At 36.3% G+C, this 20,077-nt stretch overlaps 1 protein-coding gene across 1 annotated transcript in view; it reads right to left on the reverse strand.

Moving 5' to 3' along the window:
* tld (tolloid) overlaps positions 1–20,077 on the reverse strand; it is a 59,731-nt gene that overhangs the window by 14,362 nt on the left and 25,292 nt on the right. The window contains 3 exon segments of the mRNA XM_067784173.1: positions 5,200–5,398; positions 6,349–7,245; positions 7,345–7,456. Coding sequence (XP_067640274.1) covers positions 5,200–5,398; positions 6,349–7,245; positions 7,345–7,456 — 1,208 coding nt within the window.

The following is a 20,077-nucleotide window of genomic DNA, read 5'->3' on the forward strand; positions in this document are numbered from 1 at the left end:
ATGGCATTTAGCAATTCCAAAGGTGACAGACCTTTATCAAAACTTGCTTCGAAAATGTATTTCAAGTGAATTATTTCGCATTCTAAGCTTTGAGAAATGTCCGACTTGTATTTTTCGAAAAATTTTGCTGCGCTCGCCCGAACCGTAGTTTCATCCATGTCTTCAAATTGCCAAAAAAAGGAAAACCTCTCGTTCAAATTTCTCATAGCTGCAAATCGTTCAGTAATGTCAGTGTTTACCGAATCAACAATCACCAAGAATATATTGTTTTTAAAATCAGACTCTGCATCATCCGTAATCATCTCATTTCCATTATCTTCAAAACGTCTTTTCGGTTTTTTTTTCGAATGTCCGGAAACTTTGGCGAGATGTTCAATTGAATAGCAACTGTTTTGCATTCGTTTAAATTGTTTCCCATCGGTTCCCGATCAACTTCAAATCAGCTAATAAGGCATCTAGATGTCGCACCTCAACATCTATGGTGGCGTCTCTAGCTTGGAGTACGACGTTTCTTTCATTAATGGTTGTCAGTATTTTGAACCAAATTGAGGACAGCAAGATACATTCGAGCTTGTTGATGTACTTGGGAATGCTGGTAACCAGGGGCTGAAACTGTTATTTCTTTTATAATATAAGTCCTTGCAAAACTATTAATTTTGGACTTTAAATATATTTTGATCAAGATAAAAATTATTTTCGGATTTTTATTTTTTGAGTCCGATAGAACTAGTTAAACTCGGACTTTTAAAAATAAAAGTCCCGAAATAAAAGTTAAATCAAGATTTTTATTTTTTAAGGCCGAAATAAAAGTCCCGCTTGATAACAAAGAAACGGCTTATCCGAAATAAATTTTTTTTTTTTTAAAGTCCGAGTGTAACTAGTTCTATCGGACTAAAAAAATAAAAATACAGATTTTACTTTTATATGTGGACTTTTATGGAAAAAGTTCGAAAAATAAAAAGGATGCATGATTCGACATGATATTGCTATAGGGATACCTAGGAACTTAAACATTTTCACCTAGGACAATTTTCTGACCAGGGCTTTTTTGACTCCGAAAAAATATAATTATTATTTTCCGTCCCTGCTGGTAACATCTCCGTGTACTTGTGCAGTCAAATTTAGCTTAAGTAATGCGTTTAGTGCTTATGTTAATCCTAAATGGTCTGATTGCCTCAATTCTAACCGACCACCTAGTGTCTGAAAGACTGTGAAAATAGCTCGGTACATTTTTTTTGAGGATGTCCCATCGTTGTGGAATGCTGCTGAAAATAGTAAAACATTTTTGTACAACTCCGAAGAAAGTAATTGCAGCCGTACATTTTGCAGCATCAACACCACATAAATTGTGGGTTGCCCAAGGCCAGTAATCAGCATTCAAGAATGTGACGTTGTGCTCCGTTGTAAGCTCCTTCATATGGCGCCGTTATTGTACCCTTGTGCACGACAATCTTTTAATGGGATTTCATGTTTACCTAGAGTATGGCAAATAAAATCCGCGATTTCCTTACCAGTTTTTTGGTTACCATCGACGAAAGCCAAAAACCGTTATTGAATTGTAAAATTTGTTGCTTTCGAATTGAAATGGAGGTAGCGCAAAATGAACGTAGTCTGTTTAACGTGACTAGCATCAGGCGTAACATCAACTATAATAGCAAAATACTTGGCTTTTTTGCGTTGATCTAATATAGTTTCCCTCACGTGTTTTGCACAAATTTCTATAAACTCGTTCTGAATGTCTGGGGAAAGATAGTGAACTTATAAACGTTTGTGCTGCTGTTGTGAAATCCTAACTTTCTCCAAATGATCTCTAAGTATCGGATCATAATGGCTTATGAGTACTAAGATGCCCAAAAAATTTCCATTGTTTCCTTCACCAATATATATACTTTCGCCTCTGAAAGCTAGGCCTCTTTCACCAAAAAATAAAAGATTGTCCACAATTCTATATAAAATTTCTTTTCACTTTTGAGTTTCAGTGATTAGCTGTTCATTGATAAGTGTATCAATTGTAGCCTCCTTTTGAATTCGATTTTGCAAAGATCCCCATTCAATATAACATTTAATGTGATCTTGAGTATTTTCGTGTGATGGCAGTTTATCGTATAGCTTCTTTCACACCCGGAATTTCAGGACAACAAATTTTAGGTCGATTTAAAGTATTGGTGCTTAACAGATAACATGGTAGGCAATAAAAAGAATTGCTACTGTCACTCCACACCAACCAGTCACGCTCCACTTTCTCTACATTTGGCAAAATTCTGTTTAAGAAAGAGGTAGGAAATGCGTCGTCATGATGATCACGTGGAAAAATAACAGGATACTTTTGATGACCTCGAAGAATTATTTCGTTGACTTCTTCAGATCGCAAAAACTCATTATTCACGGTACCGACATCAAAGTCGTTTAAATAATCTGGACTTTGATACAGAGTTGGTGGTATTGTTGGAAGACTTTTTAAAGATGAACCTTCATCAGTGTCACCACGAAAACTTTACGATTTCGGATTCATGTAAACATACATTTTTGTTTGATATTTTTATTGTCTCCTCACTGTTCGAAGGCCCATGCAAAAAATCATTATCAATATTCGTTGCTTTTGAAATTCGGCTTAAAATTTGCACACGGAACAACTAAAGACTCTCCCGAATTAAAAAAATATGTCTTAGTACATCTAAATCGCGCGCCCCTCAGAAAGCCTGGGCCTGGGGGGAATCCCCACATTCTCCCTCCCCTCTCGTGGGGCCTGCGTCCGACTCAAAAGCAATTTGCGCGCACAATTGACACCGAACAACCACACACACGCATTTTTTGGTAAAAATGATACTTTTGTTTAAAGAATTTGGCTGATATAAGAAAGGAATCAAGTGTTTTTTTTGATGCGGAACGAAGGTAAATATTTCAAAGTTTTACTGAAAAGTAGAATTTTTTAAATCCATCCATCCTTTTATGAGTTATATCTGTGTAAACAAAAATTTTATGATTTTTTCTACACTTTGGCAATTTGCCGCGCCCCTATAATATATACCTTCAAATTATATTAACTGTAACATCTCACGTAGCTAAGCTTTCAAATGCAAAAAACCGTTTTAAAATCGGAGCATTCTGTGTGAATTTATCTACGTACATGGCATTTAGCGACTTTATTTTAAAAGATTTATATATATATATATATATAGAAAGATTCCTCTTTATAAAGAAAATTAGTGTACCGTGTGTTTTTGAAGATAGGTCAATTCTTCTTCCAGTTCTTGCTCCCGAATGGTGAAATAATGATTGCTCATAAAAGGGGGCGATCTTTCTAAGCCTTGTATAAAAGTGGGTGTGGTTCTTTTTCGATTTCTTCAAATTTTCACAAAAATATTTCCGATTATGAGGAAAATATGTGTACTGAATTTTGTTAAGTTATATGAACTAGTCTTCCACTTGTGGCTTCCGAAACTTGAGAAATAATGCTAGGTCAAAAGGGGGCGGTGACACGCCCATATACAAAATTTTTTTATTATTTCCTTGTTATTAATACACTGTAGAAGTAAAACGGCATTTATATAAAGTCATTTTTCTAAAAAAAGCCAAATATCGTCAACGGTCCTTTTAAGAATATTTTATGTAAAAGTGGGCGTGGCCCGTTACCGACGGCCGGACGGACATGACTAAATGAATTTCTTTTTTAAACTGATCGTTTTGATATGTGGAAGTCTATATTTTTTATCTCGATTAGTTTATACAATCTGCCGTCAAGTGAGGTTTGCTGAGCTGAGTATAAAAATTATTTCGGAAATGAATATAATAAATGTTCAGGTTAAGTTCAGTAAAAACTCGCCAAACCCCAACTACGGCGAGAAACAAATAAAATGTTCCACCGAAATAAAATTTCTTAAGAAAGAAGAAATGCAGGCTGTCGGAACTCTGTAGGCACATTCGCATCATCGGTTGACAAAAATTACAAATTCGTAACATTTCTATTACACATATGTATGTATGTAAATTTATAATGCAACAGATAGGAAGGATGTAACGCACATCCATCCAGGTGGTGGAGAGTCCAAGCTATATACCGTCAATTGCATTTTTTTTGCGAATATCGAAGTATCGATAGTCCATTCATGAATTTATGACGAACGAAATTTTTTTATTTGTTCTATTTTTTATGATGGGCATAAATAACCAACTCGTCATAAAAACCCAGTTGCATACCTATATTGCGTCAAATATCATTCTGCCTAAGGGATGTAAATATGCAAATGCCAATAGAAAATATCAAAAGTGGTAGGGAGATGATAACGTGAATGCGTTTGTTACTTTCATATTCCTATTAAAGTAGTTTGGTATTGGATTTATTGGACTATACGTATGAATTATAATGGACGGTCAATGTGGAAATACTAATAGCAGTCTTATACATATATTATAATGTCAATCTGCCACGTGATATTAATATTTTGTAATTGATAGCTTTATAACGTAAGTGACGTAAAGGGAGGAGGAGGAAGGAGGAAAGCAGGATGCCAGAAATCAGTTTCCCCACTCGGCGGAGACCAAAAAAGGCGGAGCGCAATACGATCAGACGGAGAATTGGGACGGAGGTAATAAATGAAGAGAGTGACGGGAGAAGGAGGAAGGAAAGGAGCTGGTCAGGACACCAGGAAACAGGAATGAGTTCCCAGTTCGGCGGATGGTGAGAAAGACGGATGGCAAAAGAATGACGGAGGTCAGAAAAGAAGTGACCTAGAATAAAATATTGGAGTAAGAAGAAAGGGAGCATAATAGCAGATACGAGTTTCGCGCTCGGCGGAGGGCGAGAAAGGCAGAGCGCAAACGTTGAGACGGAGAAATAGTTTGGGGAAGAGGGAAGAGAAGAAATTGGGAAAGGATGAAGGAGCGGAAGAGGAATGGACAAGGAAGAGGGGAATAAAGTGATGGAAAATATGATAAGAAGAGAAATGGGTGAGTAGAAAGAGGGCGAAGGGTAGAGAAAGGTAGTTCACGTTGGAAAGGGATAGGAAAAGAGAAAATAAGAAGGCGAAAAATTGAAGGAGATAAAGGAAGCAGTCAAATTAAGAGAAAAAATGAAACCAAAAAAGAAAAGGAATATGTGATGGAAAAAAATCGGTAGAGAAAACATTTAAATTATTTTTTTATTAGACTGAGCCGCTGCGAAACGAAGCAGAGTTTTGCTCCCTTTATTATAAAACTTACCTTCAAAATCTGCAGAAAATCCACGAAAACCTCTATAGGCGTTATGATTGACGTAATTAATGAGCATTCGACTGGAAATGCTCTTAATAGTCTCCGATGTAACATTGCCACAAAGTCTTTTTATAACAGGAGATTTGTACCAATAGCCGTCACGTATCTCTATATAATCCACCGAGCAATCTCTAGATTTAAGGAGATTCTAGAACATAAAATTAATGCACATAAATAAAATTAAGCTTTACAAAATAAATAAAAAAAAATAAATGTAAGGCGCGATAACCTCCGAAGAGATCTAAGGCCGAGCTTCTCTACCAATTTGCGTCTTGCTTCTCTTGATTTTCCCTACAAATTGGCCGGACGGGACCTACATGTTTTATGCCGATTCCGAACGGCATCTGCAAGGCAGATGAGTTTTCAGTGAGAGCTTTTCATGACAGAAATACATCCGGAGCGCTTGCCAAACACTGCCGAGGGGCGACACCGCTTAGAAAAATTTTCTTCTAATTGAAAAACCTTATTTCTAAAATTTTTGATGTTGCTTTGCCCGGGGTGTGAACCCAGGGCATACCGTGTGGTAGGCGGAGCACGCTACCATCACTCCACGGTGGCCGCTTTACAAAATAGATTTTCCAATATGGTAACTATGGAATTGCTCCGAAGAAATGGTTTACCGCACAGATAACTTTTGCTGAACAAACTTATACATAGTGAAGCACGTCTGAAATCTTTTTTTGCAGCTGAGACTTAAAGGAGAGGATCTTTGCACAAAAAGTGTCAGAAGACACTAATCCATGTAAGAAGACTTACATTTCAAACTAAATGCGAATTTACGTAAACGCTTTGGTCGCATTGCTTCGCCTTGACGCTTTAGCAGAGTCTTAAGATCGCCTTGCCGCGTTCTTCGGCTTCGAGGCGTCCAAAGCGTTACTGTAAATCCACCATAAAATTCGACATTTCTTATTCTAAAATTTTTTTCTGATTTTTCGGAAGTATCATATAAGTGAGGATCGATTTATTGTACCATAACAATGTTTAGCAAAAGCTTACAGTTTGAAGCCCATTTTAGGGAAAATAGAATTGTTGTACTTTCCTAATAGATTGATATTAATAAATTATTGAGATGAATACACTTTAAAGGGCGAAACCTACCACTTGATGAATTTGCAGCAGAATACGTTCACCATTTGTTGCGGTAATACGCCATTCGCACCGTTCCAGTGATTTATCAAAATCACTAACCTCATAGTCTCCACTACCGCCATCATCAACTGCATTACTCGCCTCCAATGCCGCATAGGGTACATACTCATAATGCGGCGACTCAATTTGTCCGGAATTTTCTTGAAATGTACGCCCACAAGCGCTACATTTATACAACTGATTCGCTTTAACAATATCACCTGGACTCAAGCGCACTCGTTGACCAATTTCAACGTGCTGTGATTTCGGGATACCAATCGGTTGTATCGTCTCTAAATAAACATTTTTTGCAAAAGTATTTTTTGCATAATGCATTATTGAATTGTAATCGTATGGTAAACCCATCGAGTCAATATCTTCCGGCGAGAGTACATCAAAATTATATTCTTGTCCTTTCATGATATTCTCTTTTCTAATCGTTATATGCTTATCACGATCGGTACGTGTATGTTCATGCCAAAAACCAATTACATGACCCAGTTCATGTACAACAATCCCGAATTTTTCACAATTACGTCCAATCGAAATCGCTTGACGTCCTGTACCACGTTTACCCACAAACGAACAGCAACCACAATTTTTAACTGTAAAAAATATGTAATTTGGGTGTATTTTGGGATCGCGTTCCACAAATTTAATACATGTAGAATTCTCCCAATGACGCATAGCCCGCATAAAGAGCGCTTTATGGGTACCACTAAAAATATCATCAATCGCATATGGTATGACCCCATAATCCCAGATACGTTCTTTTTTAGCGGTTACCGCCCGTCTGGCGCGTGAGTGTGTGACTTCATTGAAATTGGTAAAATTTTCGAGATTATAAAAGGGTTTTGGTTTTGACTTCTGATTACTATATAAAATTTTGTTGTAACGCCTGTAAATGATTCGTGTGTAATTATTTTGAGTCGCTATTTATATTTCATAAAATTTGAGAAAGCTTACAGAGCTTGTTTACCTGCTTTTCGCTTCTTTGTGTGAGGAATGTGCTCGTCGCTTTGTGTGTTTTTTGCTGCCAATTGGTATCCTTTTGCCTTTTAGTTGTTTGAATAGGCGTCTGAAAGTAAACGAAATCAGTGGAGGAAATTATGTACGTAAATGTGTCTAAAAAGGCATGCCAGGATTGGGAAAATTCATTGGCTAATGTTCAAGAATAAACGGAAGATAAAAAAATGTCGAATTCAAGCATACCAAGGGACACCCCTCACCCCCCGCGCGGGTTATGGGGCCTAGAATATACCCGCGGTAGGTATGCCTGTCGTAAGAGGCGACTAAAATACCAAATTGATTCAAGGGGTTGTGTAACGCAACCATCTCAAGGGGTTGTCAGCGCAATATATAGCTTCTCTAACCCAATTATCAACCTCGCCAACCCGTGACGCATCCTGTTTCATTAACAGCCGAGGCTCTGGCTACCCCGAACTCCTGATGGAGGGCGGGATGGCCTAGAATGTTTCATGTGGTCATACTAAATCGATCCCGAGATGGTCGGGCTAGTACCTTTATGGTGTTTGTTACCGGAACGTACCGGATCTGCATTCGGCAAAGGACCATCAACATCGATAACACTCCTCAATGCTTTCGGGAGGAGTGTCCTTATCGCTGGTATACTCCTCGGGAGAATCATGCATTTGATCAGCCGATGCACATTCATGCCGTCAGCGATATCCATAAAGGTTTTTATATTCCTTGGTGAATTCTCGTTCAGTCATTTGCATGAAATTTGGTACACAGCGACTTTTTGTCTAGATGACCACACATAATACTTCTTCGACTAGGGCCGATATACTCTGATTTATAGTTACAGGAGGATATAATGAGATAGAGAAATAAAAGAGAAAGATGTAGATGGGCAACGAAAAGGGAGATGGTGAGGGAGGGAAATGAGGAGTCCGAAAAGGTAAAGATAATACTGTGTTACAAAAAGGAGCTTTAGTTCTGTCCTATGAACCAAATATACTTTTTCGCAAAGGGGAGAAAAAATTAAAATACACGTGTATCGGCGATTTTCATGTACACGTCAAAAAATTTTTTGTTTTATATACAGTTCGTAGTGTCTGTCTGTCCGCCTGTGTGAAAGACTTTGGATCGATTTTTAAGCCTTTTTCCGTAAGCCAATCGAGTTGAATTTTTACAGGCAGACTCGTGGAAATGTCTGTATCATGCCAAATTAAAAAAAAAAATAAATTCTCAGATTTTCCTGAATTAAAAAAAAAAACTTCACTTTTTTCGGCATAACTAAAAGGGACTCCAAATTTTTAAACTACTAAAGCGTTCCGAAAAAAAAATAGTTTTTCGATCCATCCTACTCCATATATTTGTAGTTTATCAATAGTAACTTTCTAACACTAAACTGTTTATGACTTCTACAACACTTACAACTGGTATGACATATAAAACATTGAATTGCACAATCAATATTGCATCATTTAGATTCTTTTAATTTATTGTTTGATACAACACACTCTGTGCCGTTAATAAAAAAAATAGTTGCAAGTTATGAATTTTCATCAAAATTGAATGCTATCGAACAACGTGCATGGAAAGGCACAGTTGCCGTTCTTGGCAACAAATATTGTTGCAGAAATGATATCGGCATATAGCGAAATGGGCATATTAATGTCGCTAAAGATCCATTTCCTTCACAATAATTTAGATTTTTCCCCTTTTTTAGGAGCTTGTAGCGATCAGCATGGCGAAAGGTACCATCACGACATTGCGGCTATTGAAAAGCGCTTTAAAGGACAAGACATTAGGCATATGCTTGGCGAATACTGTTGGTCTATTTTTCGGGCTTAAGTGCAGTATACGGACAATTCCAAAATCAAAAAAAGAAGTATGAGGATTGATAGACATGGTCAAGGTGAGTATAACTACACAATTTTTTTGTGGGCAAATGAGAATAACAGGAGTTATCAAGGGTTAAGTAAAAGGTGGGGTAAAGTTAATATGAAGCATTTTTTTAAATCTAAATTTCTCTTTAAGTATCGAACCGATTTTGAAAATTTGTTTTCATTGTATAGGTAGTAAAATTAGCTTTCATTTGATATGCTGTTTGTATTCCTATCCCGTAAAATACTTAAAAAATTTGATGTTTAAAAGTGCTATATTTACTAAGTAAATTACGCATATTTATTTGTACATACATATGTATGTATGTGTATGTATATTTCGTGAATACGTTGGTATTTAAAGCTTAAATTAATTTTCTATAGCGCTAACCAACAATTTTATTGAAATAAATGTATTCGATATGGCGTTATGGTAAGGCGCCATTAATCGATTTTATTGATTTCTATAAGGTTGGTTGGAAGATTAGCTGGGCCTTAACAGATGTTTGGAAAATAACCGTATGACCTTATTTCCAATTGCTAATGGAAATAAAGCCAGTATGGCCTTATTGCCATTTTCAAAACATGGTTGTGGTAATTTTATTAGGCTGTACCTAAAAACGCGCAAAAGAGTGCGTACCGTGGCATGTTGCCACGGTTAAGGCAACCACCCGGACTTGGCATGGCGTAGCCCAAGGTGATTTAAATAAGCGCGGCCGAAGGCCGCCAACTCGGAAAGGTGTTCTGCACATAAAGGAAACAAATACCAGGTGTTCTGCGCAGAATTACTGTTAATTTGCCCAAAATTAAGTTTTGGTATACCAGGAACAGGACAGTTTGTATTGCATTGATGGGACTAAGGATATTATATATAATTTTAAATGAAAGCTTAAATTATTTCCCATCTACCAAACTATATTTTCATATATTTAATACAGCAATTAAATTTAAAAAAATTAAGTTTTTAAAAATTTTGATATGTTTTTTAAAAAATTATATTATTTCAGGAAATTCTTTGCAGTTATATACTTAAGATATACATCAAATGAAAGGTATTGGAAATACCTATCCAACGACGTTGATAATCGGTTCAATACTTTAGAAGTAATTTAGATTTAAAAAAAAGCTTATTATGAACTTTGACCTTTAATAACTTTTGTTGTTGTTGTTTGCCGAACAAAAAAAAAATATATCGTTATGTTTCTTTTATTAATACCTATCGATCTCAATTTTTCGTTTTTTTATATCAGCATTGTCCGTATACTGCACTTGTTCCATTTGTCGCGATACTGACGCAAATGCTTATAAACGCAAAAATAAAAGGCCTAAGTTTCTTTAAAAGCCTTGACATTTTAATGTAACAATTTTTAATTTTAATATAATAAAATTAATAAAAAAATTCGGTTTTTTAATGAGCTGAAACCGCTACAAAAAAACCGATAACCATTTAAAAAAAATTCAGGAAAGTCTGAGAATTGATAAAAATCTATTTTTTTGTTTAATTTGACGTGATACAGACATTTTCACGAGTCTTCCTGCAATAATTCTGCTCGATTGGATCACAGAAAAAGGGTTAAAAATCGATCCAAAGTCTTTCACACAGGCGGACAGACGGACACTACGAGCTTTATATAAAAAAAAAAATTCTGACGTGTACATGAAAATCACCGATATACGTGTATTTTTATTTTTTCTCCCCTTTCCGAAAAAGTATATTTGGTTCATAGGACAGAATGTGTGTAACGCGGTGTAATGAGCGGAGGAGGTAGAGAAATAGTGAGTGGTAGTTGAATGAAGTGTAATGTATCTATGAAATCCATAGATCTTATGCCGTTTTCATATAATTTAATTTCGCTCTTCTACCTACGAGCGTTTAAAACCCTAGAAACAACTGGGAAAGTTGCTAAAATCGCCACTCCCATACTGAGCAGGAATCGGCCATATTTTCTATTTAGTTAAAAAAACTGCAGTGAATAGTTTTTGTGTTGATGTAGAAACCGTTTAAGTGAGCAAACAGAATATTCCCGTACCCTAACTACGCATTCTCACAACTTACAGCCGCATGATACCCTCATGAGCTCGTGGATCCTAGGCATGCACGAAATGCACTGCTAAACTCTATTTTCTGTAATTAGCTTCCAGTTCAACTTATTTGTCAGAAGTACTCCTTAATATTTCGAACTATCCGAACCATTAAATTATTTAAAGTTCAGCGAACTGTTTGAATGTTCGGCCTATCAGTTTAGAGTGCTAGATCGCTCTTTTGTGGGGCTTACCGCCATGCCTTCAGTTTTCTTAGTTCTCTTTGAATGTTCTCATTGATATCGAAAGGATAAAAATCATATACTCAATTTTGCTGATTTATCGATCTGTAAGAAAGAGCTAAATCAATGGTAACAAGAAAAGCGGCCAAAGGGCCCTTTACATGGATTTACGGTAGCTTCACCATAAAAACTCCCTGGGTGAATAAGAAGAGTGGATGACACCATTACCCCTGTAAAGTCTTAATATATCCTTGAAAATAAAGGTTTCATTATTTGTATGTATCGGGACTCTATAGGACTACTTAAAAAAATATTTTGGTGCGATTTACCCCCAAAGAGATTAAGGCCGAGATTTTCTTCGAATTTGCGTTGTGCCCCTTTTCATTTTTGTTAAAAGTTGCCGGAACGGTACCTACATTTTTTGAGATGAATATTTACTCAAAAGCTTTTCATGGCTTAAATTCACTCGGAGTGCTTGCCAAATCACTGCCGAGAGGCAACCCGATCAGAAAACATCGTTCCTAATTGAAAACAAGTTTTTCTAAATTTTCGATACTTCTTTGCTTTTGCCTTGAATCCAGGACCTTCGGTACGGTAGGCGGAGCACACTGTCACCACACCACGAGAGGCCTAGTTAAATGAAAGAAATTTTGACCGAAAGGGGAGGGGGGTGTAATTATCGAAAACTCTAACACAGTATTCGGATTATGATCGAAGCTATCAAGACGGTGCCAGAAACAGTAGTGGCTGGAACAAAAATTGGCGTCCTAACGCAGCAACTGATTGAGACTTCGCAATGGAGCTTCCCACCTTGTAAGTTTACTATTCAGATCAGATTTTTACGATATTTATTGTATGGAGCAGATCCACTATAACATAATCTCTTTTTCGCTTCAAATCAGTTTTTGACAGCACCATATGCGCACGAGCTAATGCAGCTATTGCTACGCTGCTTGGCATTAGGCTGGATCGAAAAAAAGGTGCGAAAGAGAGCCCAAAATTTTTAATATTTTTTTCGTATTGTAGTATGGTGAACTCCGATTAATAAAATTGATGTGCTATTTTGATATTGAGAAGCTCTGTATTATCTTCTAACGCATCAGCTCAGAATCGTTTTTAAAGAGTTTCCTCTGTTTATTAAAGCATGTAGAGTAATCTTATAGACTTAGTTTCTACGAAATCAGAGTGTAATTTTTGTATTTTAGGTGATTTCAATATAGGAGATGTGAGCTGGGCGCCAGTGGGTGAGAGTTTAACTTTGTACCCCAACAATGTAACTAGCTTTTCCGAAACGTATGTTGTTGACAACTTATTAAGCGTCAATCTTACTCAAATTAATTCAATTTTAAATAAACTGTTTAAAACATTAGATCTAATTTTTTTAAGTGAAGATATGAGTTTTTCTTTGGAAGAATGTCTCGACCCTCTGTCATGCCCCGGCTTGCATCATGTTCCTCTTGTCCTGCAACTGGAGTTTTACGAATTTAGAAATGTCGACTTAGATTTGCTACCGGATAATTACTGTTTCAAAAATTGCAACTTTAATGTCATTAGCGATAGAATCAATTTGCATGATTGGGATACTATATTTTCTGGGAAGAGTGTAAATGAATGCTTTGATCTTTTCAAAGTTAAAGTCAATGAAATTTGCTCCACTTTAATTCCTCGAGTGAAAAGGAAATGTTACAAAATACCTTGGTATACAAGAAAGTTGAAAAGACTTAAAAATTTAAGGAATAAGTTTTTTAAAAGGTATAAATTATCGAAGATGCGTCTTCATAAGGATAAATATTTATTATACTCAAGTAAGTTTAAATCTTTGAGTAAGAAACTTCATAAAGAGTATGTTGCTAAATTTGAAAGGAATATTAAGTTAAACCCTAAATCTTTTTGGCGTTACGTTAAGGCTAAAAAGTCGTGTGCAAGTATCCCATCTAAAGTTTCTTACAATGGAAAATCTGCGTATTCCCTCGGCGAAGCTGTCAACCTCTTTGCTGATTTTTTCGGGGCGAATTTTGAGACTGGGACGTTTCTCACCGAGGAACTAGATACGGAAAATGACACCCCTATTAATTTTGGTCAATTGTCCCTGACTCTTGAAGATGTCATTTGTGGCATCTCGGTGATCAAGTCGTCAGTGCAAATGGATGTAGATGGGTTCTGTTCTTTTTTGTTTAAAAATATTGCAGCAGTTGCGTATCCAATCTTATTAATTTTTAATAAATCTCTCAGGAATGGAGATTTCATAAACGCTTGGAAGGTAACGTCTATTACCCCGATATTCAAGAGTGGTAATAAAAGTAATGTTGCCAACTACCGTCCTATTTCTAAACTTTCCACTGTCTCGAAATTGTTTGAAATTGTAGTTAAGGATAAAATATTCTTCGCAGTAAAGACCTTGATTTCACCTAATCAGCATGGATTCATGCCTGGCAGATCAACTGTAACTAATCTAGCAGTATTTTCTGAATACTGTATTTCTTCATTTAATAGGAGGGCGCAAGTTGATACTATCTATACCGATTTTTCGAAGGCTTTTGACAAAGTCAACCATTCATTACTAATATCTAAACTTGCTGGCTTCGGCTTCCATTCTAGTATGCTATCTTGGGTGAGATCTTACTTGGCAGATCGTAGCTGTGTTGTTGTGGTAGATGGTATTTCTTCGCGGTCGTTTACTGCCAATTCTGGTGTACCCCAAGGGAGCGTGTTGGGTCCCTTATTATTTGTTATCTTTATTAATGACATACGTCATTGTTTCAGTTATGCTGAATTCTTATTGTTTGCTGATGACTTGAAAATTTTTGCATCAATCACGACTCAATCTCAGTCCACTATGCTCCAAGCTGATCTTGATAACGTAATGGACTGGTGTAAACGGAATCGTCTGCTTTTAAATATAAGTAAATGTTTTAGTATTACCTTTGCTAAAACTCGAAATGTTCTTCCTGTTTCGTATCATATTGGGGACTCTACGCTGAGGGTTGTTGATGAAATATCAGATCTTGGTGTAGTCTTTGATGCGAAGTTTCTATTCCACAGTCAGATTAATTATGTCATTGCGAAGTCTTATTCTACACTCGCGTTCATTCGCCGTTTCAGTATGGATTTTAGTGATCCTTATACTTTAAAACTTTTATTTACAACCCTAGTGCGGTCTAAACTAGAATATGCTGTTTTCATTTGGAGGCCGTACCATGCCTGCCATATAGACCGACTTGAGCGTATTCAGAAAATATTTTTGCGATTTGCCCTCCGGTCTTTGCGTTTTCAGGACCCTGTTCCAACATACAGTTCTAGGTGTCTTTTAATTAACCTTAAATTTTTAGTGAGTAGAAGATCAATGCTTTCATTGACATTTTATATGATATCATCAATGGGACGGTTGACTCGCCCTATCTTTTAGAACGTATACGGTTCAATGTACCATCGCGAACCCTTCGATGTCACGATTTTTTCTGGTTAGATAGATTTAGAACGACTTATGCTTCCAACTCTCCAATTGCTAGGGCAATGAGGGAGTTTAATTTGCTGTATTCTATAGATATTGATTTTGCATTAAATAAATTTAGGTTTAAACTGCTATTGAATGAAATTATTTGAATATTTTATATTTATTAGTTAAGATATATTAGTAAATAGTCTGTAAGGAGGTTCTGATTGTCCTAGACTATAATATGAATAAATAAATAAATAAATAAATAAATAACCTGGGTCGATTTGTATAGATGAAAGTTGACCGATATCGCGTCATCGATTTTTCGATAGGATTTGGGCTCAGGAAAAAAGTTCCACTACGCATAACCAAAAAAATAATTTTCGAGCCTGCGAAAAAAAAATTGCAAAAGGGTAAATTTTTCGACCAAAACACTCCCCAAAACCTAAAAAATACTTTTTTTTTTTCAAAAAACTGTTGGAAAAACGTTGGCGATAACAGTTTTTTGAAACAAAATATTTTTTTGGTAAAAAAATTTACCCTTTTGCCATTTTTTTTCGCAGGTTCGAAAATAATTTTTTTGGGTATGCGTAGTGGAACTTTTTTCCTGAGCCCAAATACTATCGAAAAATCGATGGCGCGATATCGGTTAATAAATCGACCCAGTCTAATGCAGAGTTCAAAAACAAACAAATGACATATGTATACACTTTAAAATGTGGATGTGAAATAACTGGCTGGCGAGTCAAAAATAAATAAGTTTTGTTCCGAGACCCTCTCAAAATAAGCTTGAAATTTACGGCCGTTCATTTTTGGGTCATTCAAGGCAAAAAAAAAAAGATTTCATTCACATCAATCTCAGTAAAGATCGCTACCATACATGCTTTGATCGGATTTCCAAATATCCTATTTGAATTTACGATTTTAAGTATATGTATATTAGATTGATTCAATTATATTTACTTTTTCCCACGAACCACGCTTAAAATCTTTTTTTCAAACCAGGCCCGCCTCTAAAAGTAAAAAAGTCGAAAGATCTACTGGCTTACGTGGTGTAGTGGTAGCGTGCTCCAGCTTCCACGCCGAAGATCCTGGGTTGAATTCCCGGCCAAACAATATTGTGATGAATATTAACATCACTAAGCGGCTACTAAACAAATTCGTCACAACAATAAAGCAGCCACTCTTACATGGCTATGGGAGAGGCGTGGACTACAGATATACATGTATATAGCTGGTAACTAACCCAACATGAGATACCACTGTTCGCGAAAATACTAGACCTTAGGAGAAATGGATGAACGAGGAAACCGAGAATATAAAAGCAGCGCAAGCTGAGTAATAAATAATCTGTTTGATTTAAACACTCTATTAGTTGCGAAGTGAAGTATAATTGTACTACTCCCAAAGTAGTCTAATAAAGACCATTTTGCAAAACAGAATATTGGAGTTATTTATTCGACAGTTTAGCGATTCGAACGTTAGCAGAAGGTTGAAAATAAGCAGAATTTCCCAAAGTTCGTTAAAATATCAATTAGAAGACAATTTTTCTAATCGTGGTCGCCCCTCGGCAGTGATTTGGTAAACACTCCCAGTGTATTTCCGCCATGAATTCAGAATATCAGTGAAAACTCATCTGCCTTGCAGATGCTGCTCGGAGTTGGCGTAAAACATGTAGGTCTCGTATCGCCAAATTGTAGGAAATATTAAAAAGGAGCACAACTCAAGTTGGAAGTAAAGTTCGGCCTAAAATCTTTTCGGAGGTTATCGAACCTTGTATATATTATAGTATATATAAATATAAAATTTCCTAAAGGCCAAAGTTAACCTTATACACAATTTTAGCGAGAAAAATATACTTTTTTTGAAACCCCCTACTCTCCACTAATCCTTAGTTTTAGATTTTAAAACCTTATTGCATTTTATTATTAGTTCCGTCTTTAATCTACGGTAAAGTTTTTCCTGAAAATCTCAATAACTCAAGTGCACATCATTACGAGTGGCGGCAGACTTGTGGGTACTACCTAAGAGCTTATCGAAAAAGGACATCGTCCTACAAAGCATTTATATAGACAATATAAATGACAGTTTTGAACTGTAAGAACACCTAAGCCTATCCAATGTACATAAATTGTACACTATCCACCAAAAAATTTGGTCCTTATTTAAGGCTTATTTGGGTAAAAATATTTATAAATAATTGTTTTTGTTTTATCGGCCTATTGATAAAGGATTCAAGGTTCGAAACGACCTCAAGACCAGAACAATAATTTTTTTGTAATGATTATTGTTTTTTTTAATTTTTCTATAATTGAAAAAATGTATTTTGTGTTTGGAATAGTAAGTAGAAAATTTTTCAGACAACCTGCAATAGCTGCGCAGGCCTTGAGCTCGTTTCGAACCTTGAATCCTTTATCAATAGACCGATAAAACAAAAACAATTGTTAATAAACCAAGGGCACTTGGGAAATGTCAAAACAAAGTAATTCACAATAAACAAATCCAACATTATCAATGTCTTTCAACAGATGGCGCAACGCTGATTAAATATAGTTGGTAAAGAGGAAAGGAAGTAGCAATTTATCAGTCAAATAAACCACTGCTGTATAGCTAAATGGTTAGCGCAGCGTGCCTAAAGCGTACTGATGATGAAGTCTTAGCACCCTTCGAAATGGATCTATCTGCGCAGCTATGGCAGGTTGTCTGAAAAATTGTCTACTTACTATTCCAAAAACAAAATACAATTTTTCAATTATAGAAAAATTAAAAAAACAATAAATATTACAAAAAAAATATTGTTCTGGCCTTGAGCTCGTTTCGAACCTTGAATATTTACAAATATTTAGAATTTCGAAAAGTTTTGGTATTTTGATTTAATTGTGTTATTGCGAAAACAATTCCGTTGAATTCATTATAATTCAATTGTTGCAATTCTGCTCAGCAGTCTTGTATACGTTTCGCTTGCTTTAATTGAGTTTTAATGTTGGACAGAGCACCTACGACTTCCGAAACAACTCTCTTCCTTTCAACTCTCTAAGCGACGGTGTTTAGGGGCTTTTGTCGATAACCCCGCAAAACCTTGTCAAGAGGGAATTTTTGAATAAACTGCCTGAGTGGCGTGACCACGTTGTCTGAATCACACAAACTAATTACAAACCCACAAAACGGAGCCTGTCTTGTTTACGCGAAGGTTGCAGATTTTTAAACTAAGGGAGCACCGCTGATGCTATTTCGGAGAGTTAATTACTTGTAACTATTTTTGAGAGCAAGCTGCCATGGAGGCTTAATGTGGGCGACAGGGATGCAAAAGGCTGCAGTTGCTGAGTAAAGCTATCGAGGCGCATTTGGAAAATGGTCGCTTCTATCACAAAGGGTGGTACATTGACATTGGGGTCAAGCTCTATGGACCTCTAGTCTAGTGATAAACAATTAAAATTTCTTTCACGAGCTCTTCGTACAACACCTACACTGCCACTAACTGCAAAGTTGAATCTATACACGGTCCGATATAAGGCTACGAGACGCGGTATAAAAGCGAATTACGGAAACTCCTGAATTCTGGCCGAAGTCAACTTCATTCAAAGCTGGAAGGCATACTGCCAGGGGCTTGGTGCCAGCCGGAAGTTTTTTGAGTGGCCGTTCCCTGCAGCCGCACGAAGGTGGAGCTCGGCGCACTTGAGGATGCGGTAGATTTGATGCCATTCACCGCTTTATTAAGTTCATATATCCTATGTAATAAGAGTGTTAACAGGGCACTGTTAATGGAAGAAGACCATGAGGCGTTTTTTAACATCAGAATAGAACGAGCAGTATTAGCTGTATGCGGGACAAAGAGGGAAAATTATCCAGTCACCTTAAGTTCAGCTGTCCAGTCTTTAGGTTGAACTCGCTGATCCGTGAGAGCCTCACATAGATGGAATGAGTCCAGAAGTTTGCTCAACGACTACTTTCAAAAACCCTATCAGAAACCAGGAACTGTGCTATAAAATAGTTCCGTCCTCTTGGTAAATACTAAACGCTTCCTCGGACGTATGCTACTTGCTGCTCCTAGATCTGATAGCTGTGCCACTCCTTATAACTGAAGTCTTAGCCTTGCGAGCGCAGGGCACGAGCATAAAATGTGCTCGATTGTTTCCTCCTCTATCCCGCATTTACTACATCTGCTATCACTGACAAGGCCTAATTTTAAAGTATGTGAGGCCAGAAGGCAGTGTCCAGTCACACTCATCATAAGCCTACAGACCCTTTTTTCAATGATAAGAGTAGCTTTGTTAAGGTAAGATTGTAAGACCTGCACATGATATTCGACATTTTGCGGCCCCGATCTTGGTTCCACGCCTTTACAGCTTGGTCGATCGTCTGTGCATCTTATCATTTCCATCTATTCCCAGTTTTTGTGAGAACAAGACGTAAATATATCGGTCAGGACGTATTTGACTCTCAGAGATAAATATCCAAGATCAATGACTGCTTTATGGCTTCTTTTACGATGTTTGTTTGTTTATTCATTATTTTCTTATATTCATTATTCATTATTTTCTATTAATAGTTAACAATTTTCATAAAAATATTACTAAAATAATAACAATATGAAAATAGTTAATGGCATTAAATGCTCATTTTAAGAACAGTGGAAATGTCATATCCTTCATTTTTTATTATAGATGCTTGTGGGGCGCATACTGATAATACAAGAACATATATGTATATAAAAAAAAACAAAACCAAAGAAAAGGAAAATATCTTTAAGTGAGCTTAATATAACTATTGAATATAAAAAAACTGGAGGTGCAAAATAAATACTTTTATATAATTAGTTATTACTATATTTTAAAGATGGCATTACATTATAGGTCGCAGCAGAATTTCAATGGGGAGTTAACTTGCAATTCACAGTTATCTATCTGATTTTCTGTGGAGTTAACTAAAGTTTAACTGTTCAATACTGGCGAGTTAAACAGTAGACAAAAATCGTAGGTTGCCTAGCGTGAATTGGGCTGTAAAAATTTGGTTAAATATAAAAAACTAAAAAATGCGAGTCTATGTTAACTGTGGAATGTAAGTTAACCTCCCACTCTGAAATCGGCTCATTCGTAACTTTATCGTTGTCATGCCATAAGCTGTATTTTACTTGGTAAGCTACCCCT

This window comes from Eurosta solidaginis, chromosome 1, assembly GCF_040869045.1.
Source record: "Eurosta solidaginis isolate ZX-2024a chromosome 1, ASM4086904v1, whole genome shotgun sequence".
NCBI classification, from domain to species: Eukaryota; Metazoa; Arthropoda; class Insecta; order Diptera; family Tephritidae; genus Eurosta; species Eurosta solidaginis.